This window comes from Somniosus microcephalus, chromosome 9, assembly GCF_052327205.1.
Source record: "Somniosus microcephalus isolate GS21.2 chromosome 9, FLI_Smic_1.0, whole genome shotgun sequence".
NCBI classification, from domain to species: Eukaryota; Metazoa; Chordata; class Chondrichthyes; order Squaliformes; family Somniosidae; genus Somniosus; species Somniosus microcephalus.
Window position 1 is genome coordinate 229,865,591 of NC_140995.1, and position 20,936 is coordinate 229,886,526.

The 20,936-nt window shown below is 48.4% G+C and overlaps 1 protein-coding gene across 2 annotated transcripts in view; it reads right to left on the minus strand.

Moving 5' to 3' along the window:
- sde2 (SDE2 telomere maintenance homolog (S. pombe)) overlaps positions 1-18,777 on the minus strand; it is a 48,039-nt gene extending 29,262 nt beyond the window's left edge. The window contains exons 1-6 of one of the 2 annotated variants that reach the window (XM_085997979.1): positions 18,621-18,777; positions 16,036-16,144; positions 15,395-15,506; positions 6,214-6,383; positions 5,422-5,533; positions 1,970-2,345 (exon numbers count right to left, since the gene is read on the minus strand). In XM_085997979.1, coding sequence (XP_085854105.1) covers positions 1,970-2,345; positions 5,422-5,533; positions 6,214-6,383; positions 15,395-15,506; positions 16,036-16,144; positions 18,621-18,722 — 981 coding nt within the window. In that variant the 5' untranslated portion in view covers positions 18,723-18,777. Of the gene's footprint in view, positions 1-1,969; positions 2,346-5,421; positions 5,534-6,213; positions 6,384-15,394; positions 15,507-16,026; positions 16,145-18,620 lie in introns of both variants that reach the window. The other variant, XM_085997980.1, reaches the window with a different exon arrangement.
- Between the last annotated feature and the right edge of the window lie 2,159 nt (positions 18,778-20,936).

Here is a 20,936-nt window from a genome sequence, read left to right on the forward strand (position 1 = left end):
GCCAACCGCGCATGCGCAGATCACAGGAGTTAAAGTTGGCAGCTTGCGTTCACGGAGACCAGCTACACACTCTATGTTGCTAAACTGACAAAGGGCACGGACTGATATTTTATTAATTAATGGTGTACCAAGATCACAAATCCATAGTTGTTTCTGTACTTGGAGTGATTACCTCCTACCTCCCCAACACCTCCAAAGCACCTTGGAATGTTTTTCTACATTAAATACAAACGTTTTCCATATTCAGCTATGAAGACATAGCTAGTACTGTGGACAAGTGCTTCCCTCCCCATGAAGTAATTCATGAAGATTATAGAGTTTCTAATCAGAATGCCCACGGACAACGTTGCAATGATATAACAGCACCTCCAATGTTTTCTGAGAATCATCCATTTCTATGAATCTAGGGACGCACTGTTTAGAAACACTTTCTGCAAATTTAATAATTCAAAAATGTCCTCAAACTGAATTCACTCACAGCATTTCTAGTAAGGGGCCAGGAGCAAGAACCCTGGCAAATATTGCCATCCTCCCCACCCCACCGCCATATCTTCGTGTCACAAATCAGGGTTTGAACCAGAGACAAAGCCTTTACCTCACAGCAAAAAGGCTTCAAACTATTTGCCTAATTTTTTTCAGGTGTACTGGAGAGAAAGTCACACAACGACGCCATTGGAATACATTCACAATACACCAGGGTAGAATCATAGAATGATACAGCACAGGAGGAGGCCATTCGGCCCGTGCGTGTGCCAGGTAATGCAAGTCTGATTTAAAATGGATGCATGTCCCGTCTAAAACTGATACAATTCCATCTTGCCCTCTAGTCCAAGATGGGGCAGAAACAGAACACCCAATGAAGATAAAAACAAGAAAAAAAAATTTGGAATGCAGAGTACGCCAGTCGGTATCCATCATTTTCTGTCCGCCCTCCAAATTGTCACAATTTGCAAACTTTCTTTTTACACCCAATGAATAGCTGTGGGATAAGATTCCACCCCCCCCCCCCCAATTCAGAGCACTGACTGACTCACTCTGCTCGTGAGTTCCCGGGTCAGTCAATTAAATATGAATATCATCGGTGTCAATTCAGTCATCCAAAATTCAAACTCTGTGCCAGGAATTAATTTAGGCCGACACTCCAGGGCAGTGCCGAGGGGCTGCTGCATTGTCGCAGGTACCTGGCTTCAGCTGGAGTGTTGAACTGCAGGCCCCGGTCGGGCTTGATGCTCAGGTGGATGTTAAAGATCCGATGGCACTATTCCAACATTCCTCTTTCAACCCACACCAAATGTCACTCATCTTGTCGCCATTTGTGGGATCCTGCTGTGTGCAAACTGGCTCAAAGTTATCAACTGCATGTGAAACACTTAAGAGATGGTTCGGAGAGGCGTCAGAAAGGGCCACATAAATGCAAGTCTTTCTTTTCCAATTACAGGAAACTCTCAATTTACCGGCACCTAAATAACCGGAAAGCTGTTAACCGGCAAAATTCAGGAGTAGGTTCAGGTAAGTTTTACTTCATATTAGTGGCAGTTCCTGGATCTGTGGCCATGTAACCGGGGTTCCTGCACCTGTTGCTATGCAACAGGGACGCCTGGATCTGTGGCCGGGGTTCCTGCACCTGTTGCTATGCAACAGGGACGCCTGGATCTGTGGCCGGGGTTCCTGCACATGTTGCTATGCAACAGGGACGCCTGGATTTGTTGCTGTGTACGGAGCTCTCGTACCTTTCACTATACCTCTCTGTAATCTGGACTTTTTGATAAACCGGCACCACGCCAGTCCCGTCGGTGCCGGATAAAAAAAAGTTTCCTGTACTGAGCAAATACAATTGTGTAGGAGTGGTTTATAGAACTTGTTAAAACAAAAAGTAGCTTCTAACATCCACAATCACATTAACTAACAGTTATCTTGAAATAATCTCCATTACAAAAATTAGGAAGCCATAAAAGACACCAGTACTTACTGTAGTCTTTGGTGCATTCACATCATCTTGTGTATCTGCGGTCTTGTCTTTCTCCATTTCTTCAGGGCTTTCTCTGGCGCCCTCTTGTGTTTCAAGCCGGTCGGTGTCCCGACACGAAGCCTTCGGCTCCACTTTGCTGCTGGGTCCTGGTTCTGCTCGGTTTCGATCTTCCTGCTGCACTGAAGCCGGCTCAGGCGCACACGAGCCAGCACTGGGACCGGGAGCGGAGTCCTTCGCCTGGTCAACTCTACCGTTCTCCACACTCGTTCGCCCCACAGAACTCTCAGAGTGAGGCGGAGACTCATCGGAGGAGCTGCTGCCTGCTGTGCTCTCCTCGTCAGAGCTCCCAGATTCTTCTAAACCCTCCACTCCCATCCTGTAAGAAACAAAACCCATTCAGGAAATTTATTCTTTAGCACACAAAAGGTCAACTTTTGCAAGACTTTTCCACTTACGGGGGAGACCAATACTAGGGGTCATAAATATAAGATAGTCACCCTATAAGGAATTCAGGAGAAACGTCTTTACCCAGTGAGTGGTGAGAATGTGGAACTTGCTACCACAGGGAGTGGTTGGGGCAAATAGCATAAGATGCATTTAAGGGGAAGCTAGGCAAGTCCATGAGGGTGAAAGGGATGGAAGGATATGTTGATGGGGTGAGATGAAGTAAGGTGGGAGGAGGCTTGTGTGGAGCATAAACATTGGCACAGACCAGTTGGGCCGAATGGGCTGTTTTTGTGCTGTAATTTCTATGTATTACAACAAAATCTGTCGAGTGTGGCTTTTTTGCTGATGTCAGGTAGCAACATGGGGAAAAATATCAATTTTCTGTTGGTAAGTTTCAGAATTTCACGGCTGGCAACTTGTCAACAAAACAGTCTGTCAAAAAAATTCTGTTAATAAGGAAGAGGAACAGGCCACACTAGTGAATGGATAGTATTAACATAGCAAAGTACAACTAAATAACGAAACGGCTTCAATAGAATATAGAAGGTGGACAGTATTTAATTTAGGGCAACTCTTCTACGTTACATTCAGCAGGTCAGGGTAATGGGGTGGTACATTAAAAAGTCTTGGCAGAGAATGGTACAGGATGGTGCCCGAGTAAGGATTCTGCTCACGTTCTCCACCCCCCGTCCTTCCCAGCCGTTATTCTTGATTCTCGGGTATGGGTCCATGAGTGTTGGTCACCCTCCGGTACTTTGCCAATTATTACACAGTATTTACAGCAGAGAGACAGGCCATTCGGTCCAACAGGTCCATGCTGGTGTTTATGTTCCAAAGGTATGTCAGCCCAACAGTGAACAGTGGCAGATTATTCCACTGTGGACAAGGGGGAGGGGTGTGGCGCCCCACAGCCAACCCCAATCCCATCCTCACATGATGTCCACTTCCACCAGTGATCCGATGCGGGGAACACTCACCCTAAACTGGCAATCTTACTGACTTAGTGTGAGAAATGGAAAATATCGCACAGGTGAGGTGGAGCATACTATAGGTGTACAGGTCGCTCCCTATAGGGAACTGTCAAGCAGTGTGTATGTTTTCAATATAAATTTTGTTCATTTCGGACCTCCCGCTATTCCCCCTTTCCATTCCCTGGTCGAAACTCTTACTGGGCATGGTCCTGTGGGTGCCGGCAGCTCTCTTCATGTGTGAGCCCAACGCAGCAAGAGCCAGCAAACTATTCGACCCTGGGGCATCGAGGCGCAGCCTGAACCTACTCTCACCCAAATTCCATGGACACATTCCATGGATGAGGGAGCGAGAATGTTTCTTCTGCCAATTACCGCATTCCTATTGCTATCCAGCGGAGATCAGCTGATCCTGGAGGTTCGAACCTAGCTCCAGAAAAGAATCTCTCAAATATACACTTGCAACTACCCTCTGCAAATTTGATCCAACTGAAAACTAACCACTTAATTACAGGAAACTCTTTTTTTACCGGCACCTAAATAACCGGAAATCTCTCTTACCTGAACCTACGCCTGAATTTTGCCGGTTAAGTTTTATTTCATATTAGTGGCCGTGTAACCAGGGTTCCTGGATCCTTGGCCGTGTAACCGGGGTTCCTGCACCTGTTGCCATGCAACAGGGATGCCTGGATCCATGGCCCTGTAACCGGGGTTCCTGCACCTGTTGCCATGCAACAGGGACACCTGGATCTGTGGCCGTTTACGGGGCTCTCGCACCTTAGTACAGGAAACTTTGTGCTATCCGGAGGTGAGCTATCCGGCAATCTGGAGCCACCGGCAAAAATCAGCAGCCGTTTTTTATTCTTTTTGTTTGTTTTTTTTGCTTTGTTTGAACAGTCAAGCTGTGCAAGGTCTGTAGCTATAGCAACAGCTTCAGCTACAGAGCTTTAGGGCCACACCCGAGTGTTTAGAAGCTGTTGCTAAGCAACAGTGTTTGTTGTCAAATACGGAGATAAGAATCTCCGTATCGCTCAACATTAACTCTGGAGAGTACGACAGTTTTCAGGCAACGGCAGCAGCTCGGTCCCATGGGTGCCGGATAGCACAAAGTTTCCTGTAAGTATACCTCTCTGTAATCCGGACTTTTTGATCAACCGGCACCACACCGGTCCCGGATAAAAAAAAGTGTTTCCTGTATGTACAATTCTGGGCACCACACTTTAGGAAGGATGTCAAGGCCCTGGAGGGGACAGAGACAAGGTTTACCACGATACTACCAGGGATGAAGGAGTTCCGTTATGTGAAGAGATTGGAGAAGCTGGGATTGTTCTCCTTAGAGCAAAGATGATTCTGGGGAGATCCAATAGAGGTTTTCAAAATTATGAGGGGTCTTGATGGAGCAAGTAGGGAGAAACTGTTTCCCCTGGTAAATGGGTGGCTAACCAGAGGTCAGAGATTTAAAATAATTGGCAAAAGAACTAGAAGTGAAATGAGGAGACATTTCTTGACAGAGAAGGTTGTTAAGATCTGGAATGCACTACCTGAAAGGGTGGTGGAATCAGATTCCATAGGAACTTTTAAAAGACAATTGAACATGTACTTGGAGAGGACTAATTTGCAGGGTTATGGAGAAAAAGCTGGGATGTGGGATTAAATAGGACAGCTCTTTTTTGAAGAGCTAGTACAGGCACGATGGGCCAAATGGCCTCCTCCTCTGCTGTAAAATTCTATGATAATATCACGGCAGGGTCCCGTTGGCTCAGCGCACCATTCGGTGTGGTACTGAGCCGCACAAAGGAGGAAGGTCCCCGGTTCAATTCTTGGTCTGCACAGGTTAACACAAAATGAGGGCAGGATCAGGCTCAGCCATGCCGCTCGCCTTCCCCCATGCCCTGAAACTCAAAGACTGCGGGTACGCATAGAACAATCCACCTGCACGGGGACAGGAGCGGGAAACTGCGAAGTAATAGCAGCAATCAGCAGGGTCAGTACAGAGCTAAGGAAAGCCACATCTAGAGGAAGTTTCCTGTCATTTACCAGAGACATTTTTTCTTTCCCTCCTTTGCCTCTGTATTTTCGGTAGGGTGTGCGCGTTTTCGAACTGCTCCACCTTCCACCGACACCACATCACTCGACGATGCTTGTAAACCTGAGCAGAAATACAGAATTAAAAAGGGTGCACAGCCAACACACTTTGACGTTATGCATTGCCCACACAGAGGAAGACTCTTTGAAAGAACCTGCCTCTTAAACTTCGCAGTACGAGTGTTCAAATGGCCCGGCAGGATCAGATTTGCAATCGTCCCCTGCCTACGAGTACACATTTACTCTTTAATTACAATCAAAGAATACTGCTCTGTGGACCTTCTCCATCTTAACCATTCACTTTTTCAAAATAAATAAATGATGCCCTCCGTCGCTTTGTAGGTACACAATAAATTCAGTTTCCAAAAATTCACCACTGAAATTAAAGAAACCCAATGCTGCTCCACCCTGCAGGTTAAATTCTTTACTCTATTTAAATTCATTGCCCTCCTGGTATTGCACAACTGCACCCAGTCAGGAGGGACTCGATAGACCACCCATCCCCAGATCTCTGCCGATGCCCCTCAACTTGACACTTCGCAGGCTCCACGAACGGTTGAAGCTGATTCTGACCACATGCCTAACCTCCACTATTATGCACTGCACCCCACGGCCAAGATCCAGCACTGGACTTGCACGAGAGTTAGTACCATTGGCCAAACGCTCTGTATGACAGTCCGTTCGGTTACACAACCGTGGCATTGTTGGGCACCAGCAGGGCAAGCCTTCTGAACACAGCTGTACCTTTAAGCACGGAGTCCTCCAGGTGCTCGGACATCTCATCCAGCTGCTGCTCGTACTGTGGGTCAGTGAAATAGTGCTTCGGCTCGGCGAGTTTGCGCTGCAATCGGTCCACTCGCCTCTGCTCCTTTTCGGTTTCCCGCTCTGCCTGCTTCTTTATCCATTCGGCCATACTGTACAAAGAAAACAATGAAGCAATTATTGAAGGCTTCAACTTATCCACCATCACGGTCACAGGGGCAAGTTAGGTCTCCCTTCCACCTCTCCTGTGCCGTTGTCTTTTGCTTTTGCAGTTACATGAGCAATGTAGCTCTCTGATACATCAACAAGCGGTCCATTCTTGAAAGAAAGACTTGTATTTATATATACAGGAAACTCTCGATTTACCGGCACCTAAATAACCAGAAATCTCTTAACCAGCAAAATTCAGGAGTAGGTTCAGGTCAGTTTTACTTTATATTAGTGGCCGTTCCTGGATCTGTGGCCTGGGTTCCTGCACCTGTTGCTAAGCAACAGGGACGCTTGGATCTTGTGGCCGGGGTTCCTGTACCTGTTGCTAAGCAACAGGGAAGCCTGGATTTGTTGCTGTGTACGGAGCTCTCGTATCTTTAACTATACCTCTCTGTAATCCGGACTTTTTGATAAACCGGCACCACGCCGGTCCCGGATAAAAAAAAGTTTCCTGTACCACTTTTCAGGACCTCAGGACATTACAAAGCGCTTTACAGCCAATGAAGTATTTATTGAAGTGTAGTCACTGTTGTAATGTAGAAAACGCAGCAGCCAATTTATACACAGCAAGCTCCCACAAACAACAATGTGATAATGACCAGATAATTAGTGATGTTGATTGAGGGATAAATTTTGGCCAGGACACTGGGGATAACTCCCCTGCTCTTCTTCAAAATAGCGCCATGGGATCTTATGTCTCTTATAAGAGGGCAGATGAGGCCTCGGTTTAATGTCTCAGCCAAAAGACAGAACCTCCGGCAGTGCAGCACGCCCTCAGTGCTTCACTGGAGTGTCAGCCGAGATTCTGTGCGCAAGTCTCTGGAGTGGGGCTTGAATCCACGACCTTCTTACTGAGAGGCGAGTGTGCTACTGACTGAGCCATGGCTGAGACAGACTGCATCTGTTAGCAAACTCTTCAACCCACGGGCAGCTCCACAGCCAAAACCCAATCTGTCCTCACCCAGTCGCCACAGGAGCAGAGACTCGGGCTGATTCCCTCGTTAGCCAGGAGTGTTGGAGCCTCAAGTAGCAGCCCAACTGAGATCAGCATCTCAGCACAAACTGTGGCTCAAACTTGGGATTCCCTGGTCTCGATGGGCTAGTTTCACACCAAGCAGAAAACTTGCCCACCGATTCACTGGAGAAACGTGATGTAGGCTTTTGATCTGCAGCCCAAATCTTTCAAACAGTTGCTCTAGTCACACTGACACTAATGTCACGTAAACAGCAAAACAAGCTCAATTCCTTTCTTCCCTTCATCAGCTCCACCCAAGAACCATCAGAAGCTCACCGACTCCAGGGTTTCTGACAATGCAGCAAGAGATTGTGGGGCAAACTATCTTTCTATCAGCAAAGTGCCAGTTAAACGGCTCGCCCATCATCAGAGGGGAAGGAATGAAACTTGGCAAGTAAATCGGTCCCAGTCGAATATTTTACATCATTAGTGGAGATTGTCCCCAGTCTAATACTGTGTTTCATTAGTGGAGATCGTCCCCAGTCTAATACTGTGTATCATTAGTGGGGATCATCCCCAGTCTAATACTGTGGGTCATTAGTGGAGATCGTCCCCAGTCTAATACTGTGAGTCATTAGTGGAGATCGTCCCCAGTCTAATACTGTGTGTCATTAGTGGAGATCGTCCCCAGTCTAATACTGTGAGTCATTAGTGGAGATCGTCCCCAGTCTAATATTGTGTATCATTAGTGGGGATCGTCCCCAGTCTAATACTGTGCGTCATTAGTGGAGATCGTCCCCAGTCTAATACTGTGTGTCATTAGTGGAGATCGTCCCCAGTCTAATACTGTGTGTCATTAGTGGAGATCGTCCCCAGTCTAATACTGTGTGTCATTAGTGGAGATCGTCCCCAGTCTAATACTGTGTGTCATTAGTGGAGATCGTCCCCAGTCTAATACTGTGTCATTAGTGGAGATCGTCCCCAGTCTAATACTGTGTGTCATTAGTGGAGATCGTCCCCAGTCTAATACTGTGTGTCATTAGTGGAGATCGTCCCCAGTCTAATACTGTGTATCATTAGTGGAGATCGTCCCCAGTCTAATACTGTGTGTCATTAGTGGAGATCGTCCCCAGTCTAATACTGTGTGTCATTAGTGGAGATCGACCCCAGTCTAATACTGTGCGTCATTAGTGAAGATCGTCCCCAGTCTAATACTGTGTGTCATTAGTGGAGATCGTCCCCAGTCTAATACTGTGGGTCATTAGTGGAGATCGTCCCCAGTCTAATACTGTGTGTCATTAGTGGGGATCGTCCCCAGTCTAATACTGTGTGTCATTAGTGGAGATCGTCCCCAGTCTAATACTGTGTGTCATTAGTGGAGATCGTCCCCAGTCTAATACTGTGCGTCATTAGTGAAGATCGTCCCCAGTCTAATACTGTGTGTCATTAGTGGAGATCGTCCCCAGTCTAATACTGTGTGTCATTAGTGGGGATCGTCCCCAGTCTAATACTGTGTGTCATTAGTGGAGATCGACCCCAGTCTAATACTGTGTGTCATTAGTGGAGATCGTCCCCAGTCTAATACTGTGTGTCATTAGTGGAGATCGTCCCCAGTCTAATACTGTGTGTCATTAGTGGAGATCGTCCCCAGTCTAATACTGTGTGTCATTAGTGGAGATCGTCCCCAGTCTAACACTGTGTGTCATTAGTGGAGATCGTCCCCAGTCTAATACTGTGTGTCATTAGTGGAGATCGTCCCCAGTCTAATACTGTGTGTCATTAGTGGAGATCGTCCCCAGTCTAATACTGTGTGTCATTAGTGGAGATCGTCCCCAGTCTAATACTGTGTGTCATTAGTGGAGATCATCCCCAGTCTAATACTGTGTGTCATTAGTGGAGATCGTCCCCAGTCTAATACTGTGTGTCATTAGTGGGGATCGTCCCCAGTCTAATACTGTGTGTCATTAGTGGAGATCGTCCCCAGTCTAATACTGTGTGTCATTAGTGGAGATCGTCCCCAGTCTAATACTGTGTGTCATTAGTGGAGATCGTCCCCAGTCTAATACTGTGTGTCATTAGTGGAGATCGTCCCCAGTCTAATACTGTGTGTCATTAGTGGGGATCGTCCCCAGTCTAATACTGTGTGTCATTAGTGGAGATCGTCCCCAGTCTAATACTGTGTGTCATTAGTGGAGATCATCCCCAGTCTAATACTGTGTGTCATTAGTGGAGATCGTCCCCAGTCTAATACTGTGTGTCATTAGTGGAGATCGTCCCCAGTCTAATACTGTGTGTCATTAGTGGAGATCGTCCCCAGTCTAATACTGTGTGTCATTAGTGAAGATCGTCCCCAGTCTAATACTGTGCGTCATTAGTGGAGATCGTCCCCAGTCTAATACTGTGTGTCATTAGTGGAGATCGTCCCCAGTCTAATACTGTGGGTCATTAGTGAAGATCGTCCCCAGTCTAATACTGTGCGTCATTAGTGGAGATCGTCCCCAGTCTAATACTGTGTGTCATTAGTGGAGATCGTCCCCAGTCTAATACTGTGGGTCATTAGTGGAGATCTTCCCCAGTCTAATACTGTGTGTCATTAGTGGAGATCGTCCCCAGTCTAATACTGTGTGTCATTAGTGAAGATCGTCCCCAGTCTAATACTGTGTGTCATTAGTGGAGATCGTCCCCAGTCTAATACTGTGTGCCATTAGTGGAGATCGTCCCCAGTCTAATACTGTGTGTCATTAGTGAAGATCGTCCCCAGTCTAATACTGTGGGTCATTAGTGGAGATCGTCCCCAGTCTAATACTGTGTGTCATTAGTGGGGATCGTCCCCAGTCTAATACCGTGTGTCATTAGTGGAGATCGTCCCCAGTCTAATACTGTGTGTCATTAGTGGAGATCGTCCCCAGTCTAATACCGTGTGTCATTAGTGGAGATCGTCCCCAGTCTAATACTGTGTGTCATTAGTGGGGATCGTCCCCAGTCTAATACTGTGTGTCATTAGTGGGGATCGTCCCCAGTCTAATACCGTGTGTCATTAGTGGAGATCGTCCCCAGTCTAATACTGTGTGTCATTAGTGGAGATCGTCCCCAGTCTAATACCGTGTGTCATTAGTGGAGATCGTCCCCAGTCTAATACTGTGTGTCATTAGTGGGGATCGTCCCCAGTCTAATACTGTGTGTCATTAGTGGGGATCGTCCCCAGTCTAATACTGTGTGTCATTAGTGGAGATCGTCCCCAGTCTAATACTGGGGGTCATTAGTGGAGATCGTCCCCAGTCTAATACTGTGTGTCATTAGTGGAGATCGTCCCCAGTCTAATACTGTGTGTCATTAGTGGCGATCGTCCCCAGTCTAATACTGTGTGTCATTAGTGGAGATCGTCCCCAGTCTAATACTGTGGGTCATTAGTGGAGATCGTCCCCAGTCTAATACTGTGCGTCATTAGTGGAGATCGTCCCCAGTCTAATACTGTGTGTCATTAGTGGGGATCGTCCCCAGTCTAATACTGTGTGTCATTAGTGGGGATCGTCCCCAGTCTAATACTGTGTGTCATTAGTGGGGATCGTCCCCAGTCTAATACTGTGTGTCATTAGTGGAGATCGTCCCCAGTCTAATACTGTGTGTCATTAGTGGAGATCGTCCCCAGTCTAATACTGTGTGTCATTAGTGGAGATCGTCCCCAGTCTAATACTGTGTGTCATTAGTGGAGATCGTCCCCAGTCTAATACTGTGAGTCATTAGTGGGGATCGTCCCCAGTCTAATACTGTGTGTCATTAGTGGGGATCGTCCCCAGTCTAATACTGTGTGTCATTAGTGGGGATCGTCCCCAGTCTAATACTGTGAGTCATTAGTGGAGATCGTCCCCAGTCTAATACTGTGTGTCATTAGTGGAGATCGTCCCCAGTCTAATACTGTGTGTCATTAGTGGAGATCGTCCCCAGTCTAATACTGTGTGTCATTAGTGGGGATCGTCCCCAGTCTAATACTGTGTGTCATTAGTGGGGATCGTCCCCAGTCTAATACTGTGTGTCATTAGTGGAGATCATCCCCAGTCTAATACTGTGTGTCATTAGTGGAGATCGTGCCCAGTCTAATACCGTGAGTCATTAGTGAAGATCGTCCCCAGTCTAATACTGTGTGTCATTAGTGGAGATCGTCCCCAGTCTAATACTGTGTGTCATTAGTGGAGATCGTCCCCAGTCTAATACTGTGTGTCATTAGTGGGGATCGTCCCCAGTCTAATACTGTGTGTCATTAGTGGAGATCGTCCCCAGTCTAATACTGTGTGCCATTAGTGGAGATCGTCCCCAGTCTAATACTGTGTGTCATTAGTGGAGATCATCCCCAGTCTAATACTGTGTGTCATTAGTGGAGATCATCCCCAGTCTAATACTGTGTGTCATTAGTGGAGATCGTCCCCAGTCTAATACTGTGTGCCATTAGTGGAGATCGTCCCCAGTCTAATACTGTGTGTCATTAGTGGAGATCATCCCCAGTCTAATACTGTGTGTCATTAGTGGAGATCGTCCCCAGTCTAATACCGTGAGTCATTAGTGAAGATCGTCCCCAGTCTAATACTGTGTGTCATTAGTGGAGATCGTCCCCAGTCTAATACTGTGTGTCATTAGTGGGGATCGTCCCCAGTCTAATACTGTGTGTCATTAGTGGGGATCGTCCCCAGTCTAATACTGTGTGTCATTAGTGGAGATCATCCCCAGTCTAATACTGTGAGTCATTAGTGGGGATCGTCCCCAGTCTAATACTGTGTGTCATTAGTGGAGATCGTCCCCAGTCTAATACTGTGTGTCATTAGTGGAGATCATCCCCAGTCTAATACTGTGTGTCATTAGTGGAGATCGTCCCCAGTCTAATACCGTGAGTCATTAGTGAAGATCGTCCCCAGTCTAATACTGTGTGTCATTAGTGGAGATCGTCCCCAGTCTAATACTGTGTGTCATTAGTGGGGATCGTCCCCAGTCTAATACTGTGTGTCATTAGTGGAGATCGTCCCCAGTCTAATACTGTGTGTCATTAGTGGAGATCATCCCCAGTCTAATACTGTGGGTCATTAGTGGAGATCGTCCCCAGTCTAATACTGTGTGTCATTAGTGGAGATCGTCCCCAGTCTAATACTGTGTGTCATTAGTGGAGATCGTCCTCAGTCTAATACTGTGTGTCATTAGTGGAGATCGTCCCCAGTCTAATACTGTGTGTCATTAGTGGAGATCGTCCCCAGTCTAATACTGTGTGTCATTAGTGGAGATCGTCCCCAGTCTAATACTGTGTGTCATTAGTGGAGATCGTCCCCAGTCTAATACTGTGTGTCATTAGTGGGGATCGTCCCCAGTCTAATACTGTGTGTCATTAGTGGAGATCGTCCCCAGTCTAATACTGTGGGTCATTAGTGGAGATCATCCCCAGTCTAATACTGTGTGTCATTAGTGGAGATCGTCCCCAGTCTAATACTGTGTGTCATTAGTGGAGATCGTCCCCAGTCTAATACTGTGTGTCATTAGTGGGGATCGTCCCCAGTCTAATACTGTGTGTCATTAGTGGAGATCGTCCCCAGTCTAATACTGTGGGTCATTAGTGGAGATCATCCCCAGTCTAATACTGTGTGTCATTAGTGGAGATCGTCCCCAGTCTAATACTGTGGGTCATTAGTGGAGATCATCCCCAGTCTAATACTGTGTGTCATTAGTGGAGATCGTCCCCAGTCTAATACTGTGTGTCATTAGTGGAGATCGTCCCCAGTCTAATACTGTGTGTCATTAGTGGAGATCGTCCCCAGTCTAATACTGTGGGTCATTAGTGGAGATCATCCCCAGTCTAATACTGTGTGTCATTAGTGGAGATCATCCCCAGTCTAATACTGTGAGTCATTAGTGGAGATCGTCCCCAGTCTAATACTGTGGGTCATTAGTGGAGATCATCCCCAGTCTAATACTGTGTGTCATTAGTGGAGATCGTCCCCAGTCTAATACTGTGTGTCATTAGTGGGGATCGTCCCCAGTCTAATACTGTGTGTCATTAGTGGAGATCGTCCCCAGTCTAATACTGTGGGTCATTAGTGGAGATCATCCCCAGTCTAATACTGTGTGTCATTAGTGGAGATCGTCCCCAGTCTAATACTGTGTGTCATTAGTGGAGATCATCCCCAGTCTAATACTGTGTGTCATTAGTGGAGATCGTCCCCAGTCTAATACTGTGTATCATTAGTGGGGATCGTCCCCAGTCTAATACTGTGTGTCATTAGTGGGGATCGTCCCCAGTCTAATACCGTGAGTCATTAGTGGAGATCGTCCCCAGTCTAATACTGTGTGTCATTAGTGGAGATCGTCCCCAGTCTAATACTGTGCGTCATTAGTGGAGATCTTCCCCAGTCTAATACTGTGTGTCATTAGTGGAGATCGTCCCCAGTCTAATACTGTGCGTCATTAGTGGAGATCTTCCCCAGTCTAATACTGTGTGTCATTAGTGGAGATCGTCCCCAGTCTAATACTGTGTGTCATTAGTGGGGATCGTCCCCAGTCTAATACTGTGAGTCATTAGTGGGGATCGTCCCCAGTCTAATACTGTGTGTCATTAGTGGAGATCGTCCCCAGTCTAATACTGTGTGTCATTAGTGGGGATCGTCCCCAGTCTAATACTGTGTGTCATTAGTGGGGATCGTCCCCAGTCTAATACTGTGTGTCATTAGTGGGGATCGTCCCCAGTCTAATACTGTGAGTCATTAGTGGAGATCGTCCCCAGTCTAATACTGTGTGTCATTAGTGGAGATCGTCCCCAGTCTAATACTGTGAGTCATTAGTGGAGATCGTCCCCAGTCTAATACTGTGAGTCATTAGTGGGGATCGTCCCCAGTCTAATACTGTGTGTCATTAGTGGGGATCGTCCCCAGTCTAATACTGTGTGTCATTAGTGGGGATCGTCCCCAGTCTAATACTGTGAGTCATTAGTGGAGATCGTCCCCAGTCTAATACTGTGTGTCATTAGTGGAGATCGTCCCCAGTCTAATACTGTGGGTCATTAGTGGAGATCGTCCCCAGTCTAATACTGTGTGTCATTAGTGGAGATCGTCCCCAGTCTAATACTGTGTGTCATTAGTGGAGATCGTCCCCAGTCTAATACTGTGGGTCATTAGTGGGGATCGTCCCCAGTCTAATACTGTGTGTCATTAGTGGAGATCGTCCCCAGTCTAATACTGTGGGTCATTAGTGGAGATCTTCCCCAGTCTAATACTGTGAGTCATTAGTGGAGATCTTCCCCAGTCTAATACTGTGTGTCATTAGTGGAGATCGTCCCCAGTCTAATACTGTGTGTCATTAGTGGAGATCGTCCCCAGTCTAATACTGTGGGTCATTAGTGGAGATCGTCCCCAGTCTAATACTGTGTGTCATTAGTGGAGATCGTCCCCAGTCTAATACTGTGGGTCATTAGTGGGGATCGTCCCCAGTCTAATACTGTGAGTCATTAGTGGAGATCGTCCCCAGTCTAATACTGTGTGTCATTAGTGGAGATCGTCCCCAGTCTAATACTGTGTGTCATTAGTGGAGATCGTCCCCAGTCTAATACTGTGGGTCATTAGTGGGGATCGTCCCCAGTCTAATACTGTGTGTCATTAGTGGAGATCGTCCCCAGTCTAATACTGTGCGTCATTAGTGGGGATCCTCCCCAGTCTAATACTGTGTGCCATTAGTGGAGATCGTCCCCAGTCTAATACTGTGTGCCATTAGTGGAGATCGTCCCCAGTCTAATACTGTGTGTCATTAGTGGAGATCGTCCCCAGTCTAATACTGTGGGTCATTAGTGGAGATCGTCCCCAGTCTAATACTGGGGGTCATTAGTGCAGATTGTCCCCAGTCTAATACTGGGGGTCATTAGTGCCCGACAGAACATTTATAAGAAAAAATAAAGCGGCATAAAATTGACACGTCTACCAGTAAGAGTACACTTTTAAAAGCATTCTTCTGTTAATAGATTGAATTTCTTACGCCTTCTCGTGGTTTACATCTCGCAGCCTTCTTCCGCTCAAATCCCGGCATGCCTCTCGGTTTGTAGTTTTCTCGATTTGCGCTCCGAGAGCACGAAGCATCGACCCAAACCCTGTGCAATGATATAAACCCAACATTATACAACCGCTGCCCCACCTGCATCATCCAAATCATTAATAATTCTTCAGCTCTGCGGATCCCATCCCTTCTTTCTGAAACAGGAAGACTGCCTGGCCAGACGGGTTTGTTGGAGAGAATCGGCAGAGGATATTTAGAAGCCATCTTGTTTTAGTCAACTGAGTAGACGTAGGCTACAGTGGCGTGTTCTTTGTTTTGTGTTGTTACACAAAGTAATTCGATGGATTAAATTGAGTGACTCCGGTCACAAGCAGCTTCATGATTCCTATCTGGCCTCGTCTCACCAAGCATTTGCCCAATCTGCCTTCAGGGAGATTAGAAACGTACACACGCAAGCAGATGAATACCCAGCCCATGGTGTGCTATTGTTACACCTTCCGCTCACGTTATCGTACAAGCAGATACAGAACTGCAGTAGTCAGCCGCTCAGACAGCTCATGGAACCCCAGTTCCTAACAGCCCTAAATGAAGCGATGGCACTGTTTAAACCTTACCTCCTTTACCTCCAACCAGTCTTGGTTCCAGACTGTAAATTCCTCCATGATGTAGCTCCTCCTCTTCACCAACCAGTTTTCCATTACATTTCAAGTAAACATCTGCTATGGGGAAGCCCTACATTGAGAGAATTAAGTTGAAATGAAAGAAATAAAACTGATTTCATGTATCTATTTCATTCTATATATATTTATTTGACTCACACACTCACAAGTCAGGCAGGGGCAAGAAACCAGCGGAGATGTAGAGAGAGCTGTGGGAAAGCAAAGAGATAGGGAGCAAGGAAGAGGGAAAAAAAGATGGGGTGAGGGAGAGCGCATGAGTGCAGGAGGATGACAGGGAAAGTCAGAAACGGACACATTGGTAGGAGAGTTATTTAGGTGGGCTGGGTATATTTCAGGTCAGGCAAATATGGTGTCCAACAATGAAAACTGCCGCTACTGAAAACTGTTTTAATGGAAAACAACCATCTCCCTGTGACAGTCTGTGTCCGGGTCACACTGTCTCCCCGGGACAGTCTGTGTCTGGTTCATACTGTCTCCCCGGGACAGTCTGTGTCTGGGTCACACCGTCTCCCCGGGACAGTCTGTGTCTGAGTCATACTGTCTCCCCAGGACAGTCTGTGTCCGGGTCACACTGTCTCCCCGGGACAGTCTGTGTCTGGGTCACACTGTCTCTCCCCGGGACAGTCTGTGTCTGGGTCACACTGTCTCTCCCCGGGACAGTCTGTGTCTGGGTCACACCGTCTCCCCAGGACAGTCTGTGTCTGGGTCACACCGTCTCCCCACGACAGTCTGTGTCTGGGTCACACCGTCTCCCCACGACAGTCTGTGTCTGGGTCACACCGTCTCCCCACGACAGTCTGTGTCTGGGACAGTCTGTGTCCGGTTACACTGTCTCTCCCCGGGACAGTCTGTGTCTGGGTCTCACTGTCTCCCCGGGACAGTCTGTGTCTGGGTCTCACTGTCTCCCCGGGACAGTCTGTGTCTGGGTCTCACTGTCTCCCCGGGACAGTCTGTGTCTGGGTCTCACTGTCTCCCCGGGACAGTCTGTGTCTGGGTCTCACTGTCTCCCCGGGACAGTCTGTGTCTGGGTCTCACTGTCTCCCCGGGACAGTCTGTGTCTGAGTCTCACTGTCTCCCCGGGACAGTCTGTGTCTGGGTCACACCGTCTCCCCACGACAGTCTGTGTCTGGGTCACACCGTCTCCCCGGGACAGTCTGTGTCTGGGTCACACCGTCTCCCCGGGACAGTCTGTGTCTGGGTCACACCGTCTCCCCGGGACAGTCTGTGTCTGGGTCACACTGTCTCCCCGGGACAGTCTGTGTCTGGGACAGTCTGTGTCCGGTTACACTGTCTCTCCCCGGGACAGTCTGTGTCTGGGTCTCACTGTCTCCCCGGGACAGTCTGTGTCTGGGTCTCACTGTCTCCCCGGGACAGTCTGTGTCTGGGTCTCACTGTCTCCCCGGGACAGTCTGTGTCTGGGTCACACCGTCTCCCCGGGACAGTCTGTGTCTGGGTCACACCGTCTCCCCGGGACAGTCTGTGTCTGGGTCACACCGTCTCCCCGGGACAGTCTGTGTCTGGGACAGTCTGTGTCCGGTTACACTGTCTCTCCCCGGGACAGTCTGTGTCTGGGTCTCACTGTCTCCCCGGGACAGTCTGTGTCTGGGTCTCACTGTCTCCCCGGGACAGTCTGTGTCTGGGTCTCACTGTCTCCCCGGGACAGTCTGTGTCTGGGTCTCACTGTCTCCCCGGGACAGTCTGTGTCTGGGTCTCACTGTCTCCCCGGGACAGTCTGTGTCTGGGTCTCACTGTCTCCCCGGGACAGTCTGTGTCTGGGTCTCACTGTCTCCCCGGGACAGTCTGTGTCTGAGTCTCACTGTCTCCCCGGGACAGTCTGTGTCTGGGTCACACTGTCTCCCCGGGACAGTCTGTGTCTGGGTCACACCGTCTCCCCACGACAGTCTGTGTCTGGGTCACACCGTCTCCCCGGGACAGTCTGTGTCTGGGTCACACCGTCTCCCCGGGACAGTCTGTGTCTGGGTCACACCGTCTCCCCGGGACAGTCTGTGTCTGGGTCACACCGTCTCCCCGGGACAGTCTGTGTCTGGGTCACACTGTCTCCCCGGGACAGTCTGTGTCTGGGACAGTCTGTGTCTGGTTACACTGTCTCTCCCCGGGACAGTCTGTGTCTGGGTCACACTGTCTCCCCGGGACAGTCTATGTCTGGGTCACACTGTCTCACCGGGACAGTCTGTGTCTGGGTCACACTGTCTCCCCGGGACAGTCTATGTCTGGGTCACACCGTCTCCCCGGGACAGTCTGTGTCTGGGTCACACTGTCTCCCCGGGACAGTCTGTGTCTGGGACAGTCTGTGTCTGGTTACACTGTCTCTCCCCGGGACAGTCTGTGTCTGGGTCACACTGTCTCCCCGGGACAGTCTATGTCTGGGTCACACTGTCTCACCGGGACAGTCTGTGTCTGGGTCACACTGTCTCACCGGGACAGTCTGTGTCTGGGTCACACTGTCTCCCTGGGTGAGGGTGGACCGGCTGAAGCCCGAGGCCTGCGCGGATTGACTACAGACTCACCTCCCGCTGGCAGCAACGCTGCCTGAGCTCGAGGCCGGAGGAACGGGCCGGAAGCGCGACGGCCGAGAACCCAGCGCCCGAGCGGCGTAGCCAGATCTCCATGGCGGCGGCCCAGACACACTGCGCCTGCGCACACCCGTCCCCGGTTCTGACGCAGGGAGGCGGGTGACGTAGCGCGGGAAAACCCTGTACACCCCCCCCCCGCCACGTGACCGAGCGGGGCCGGTGAAGCCGAAGACATAGTCACGTGAGGGGGTCAGCAGCACTTGGCCTGAGTTGCTGCTTCCTGGCTGGTCCAGACCCACCCCACTCCCTCTCTGAGAGTTTATCCAGCAAACCCCGAATTTGACCCTGAGCTGCTGGTCGCCTGCCACTTTAATTCTCCCTTCCAGTCCCACACTGACCTCGGCCTGGTACATTGTTCCAACGAAGCTCAACATAAGCTCGAGCAGCAGCACCTCATAGAGTCATAACAGAAAGGGGCCATTCGGACCATTGAGTCCGTGCCGGCTCTCTGTGGAGCAATCCAGTCAGTCTCACTCCCCCGCTCTATCCCTGTAGCCCTGCAAGTTTATTTCCCTCAAGTGCCTATCCAGTCTCCCCTTGAAAACATTGTGTGTCTCCGCTGCCACCACTTCCGTCGGCAGCGAGTTCCAGGTCCTCACCACTCGCTGCGTAAAAAAGTTTTTCCTCATATCCTCCCTGTATCTCTTGCCCAAAACCTTAACTCTGTGTCCTCTAGTCATTGTACCATCAACTAGTGGGAACAGCCTTTCCCCGTCTAGCCTATCCAAACCCGTCATAATCTTGTACACCTCTATCAAATCATCCCTCAACCTCCTCTAATGAAAACAAATCCAGCTTCTCCAACCTGTCCTTGTAGCTAAAATCCCCCATCCCCGGAACCATTCTGGTAAATCTCCTCTGCACCCTCTCAAGGGCCTTCACATCCTTCCTAAATTGTGGTGACCAGAACTGGACGCAATACTCCAGTTGTGGCCTAACCAGTGCTTTATAAAGGTTCAGCATAATGTCTCTACTTTTGTACTCAATACCTCCATTTATGAATCCCAAGATCCCATTTGCTTTGCTAACCACTCTCTCAATATGTCCTACCACCTTCAGGGACCTCTGCACATTAACTCCCAGGTCCCTCTGTCCCGGCACACTCTTTAAAACTGTGCCATTAAGTGTATATTGCCTCTTCCTGTTCCTTCTGCTAAAATGCATCGCCTCACACTTCTCTGTATTAAATTCCATCTGCCCATTCTGCTGGCCTTTCTATGTCCTGTTGTAGTCGATTGGTACCATCCTCACTGTTTGCCACACCCCCAAGTTTGGTGTCATCGGCAAATTCAGAAATTCTACACTGTGTTCCAATATCCAGGTCATTTATATATATCAAAAAAAGCAGTGGCCCCCGGCAAATTCAGAAATTCTACACTGTGTTCCAATATCCAGGTCATTTATATATATCAAAAAAAGCAGTGGCCCCAACACTGACCCTTGGAGAACACCACTGTCTACCATCCTCCAGTCTGAAAAACAGCCATAGGCACTTTACAACCTTCTGGACTTAACATCGAGTTCAACAATTTCAGACCGAAACCTTTGCCCCTATTTTTTCATGTGGCAGCAGTCGATCATGCTGCCATCCCCACTTACACCTCTTCCAGACTCATCTTTTGTTTCTTTGCTTGTTCCATTACCATCTCCTTTTGCTTTGACTATCATCCCTTTTCTCTTTTAATCTCTCCTGCCTATCACAGACCTTCCCTTTTGTTCTTTCCTCCCCGCCCACCTTTCCCTGCCCCTGTACCTGCTTAAAACCTGTTACATCTCTAACTTTTTCCAGTTCCGATGATGCTGCTTGACCTGCTGAGTATTTCCAGCATTTTCTGTTTTTATATCAGGAATTTGTTCATTATTTTGCACAATGTTTCATTGGCCCTCGTCACCCCACAATAACATTTACATTGATACAAAAGGAAAATACTACGGATGCTGGAAATCTGAAATCTAAACAGAAAATGCTGGAAATATTCAGCAGGTCAGGCAGCATCTGTGGAGAGAGAAACAGAGTTAACGTTTCAGGTCGATGACCCTTCGTCAGAACTGGAAAAAGTTAGAGATGTTAGCGTGTAAAGTTAAAGCACATGGGATTGGGGGCAAGGTACTGACTTGGATAGAGAACTGGTTGGCAGACAGGAAGCAAAGAGTTGGAATAAATGGGTCTTTTTCCGAGTGGCAGGCAGTGACTAGTGGGGTACTGCAGGGATCGATCCTTGGACCCCAGCTATTCACAATATATATTAA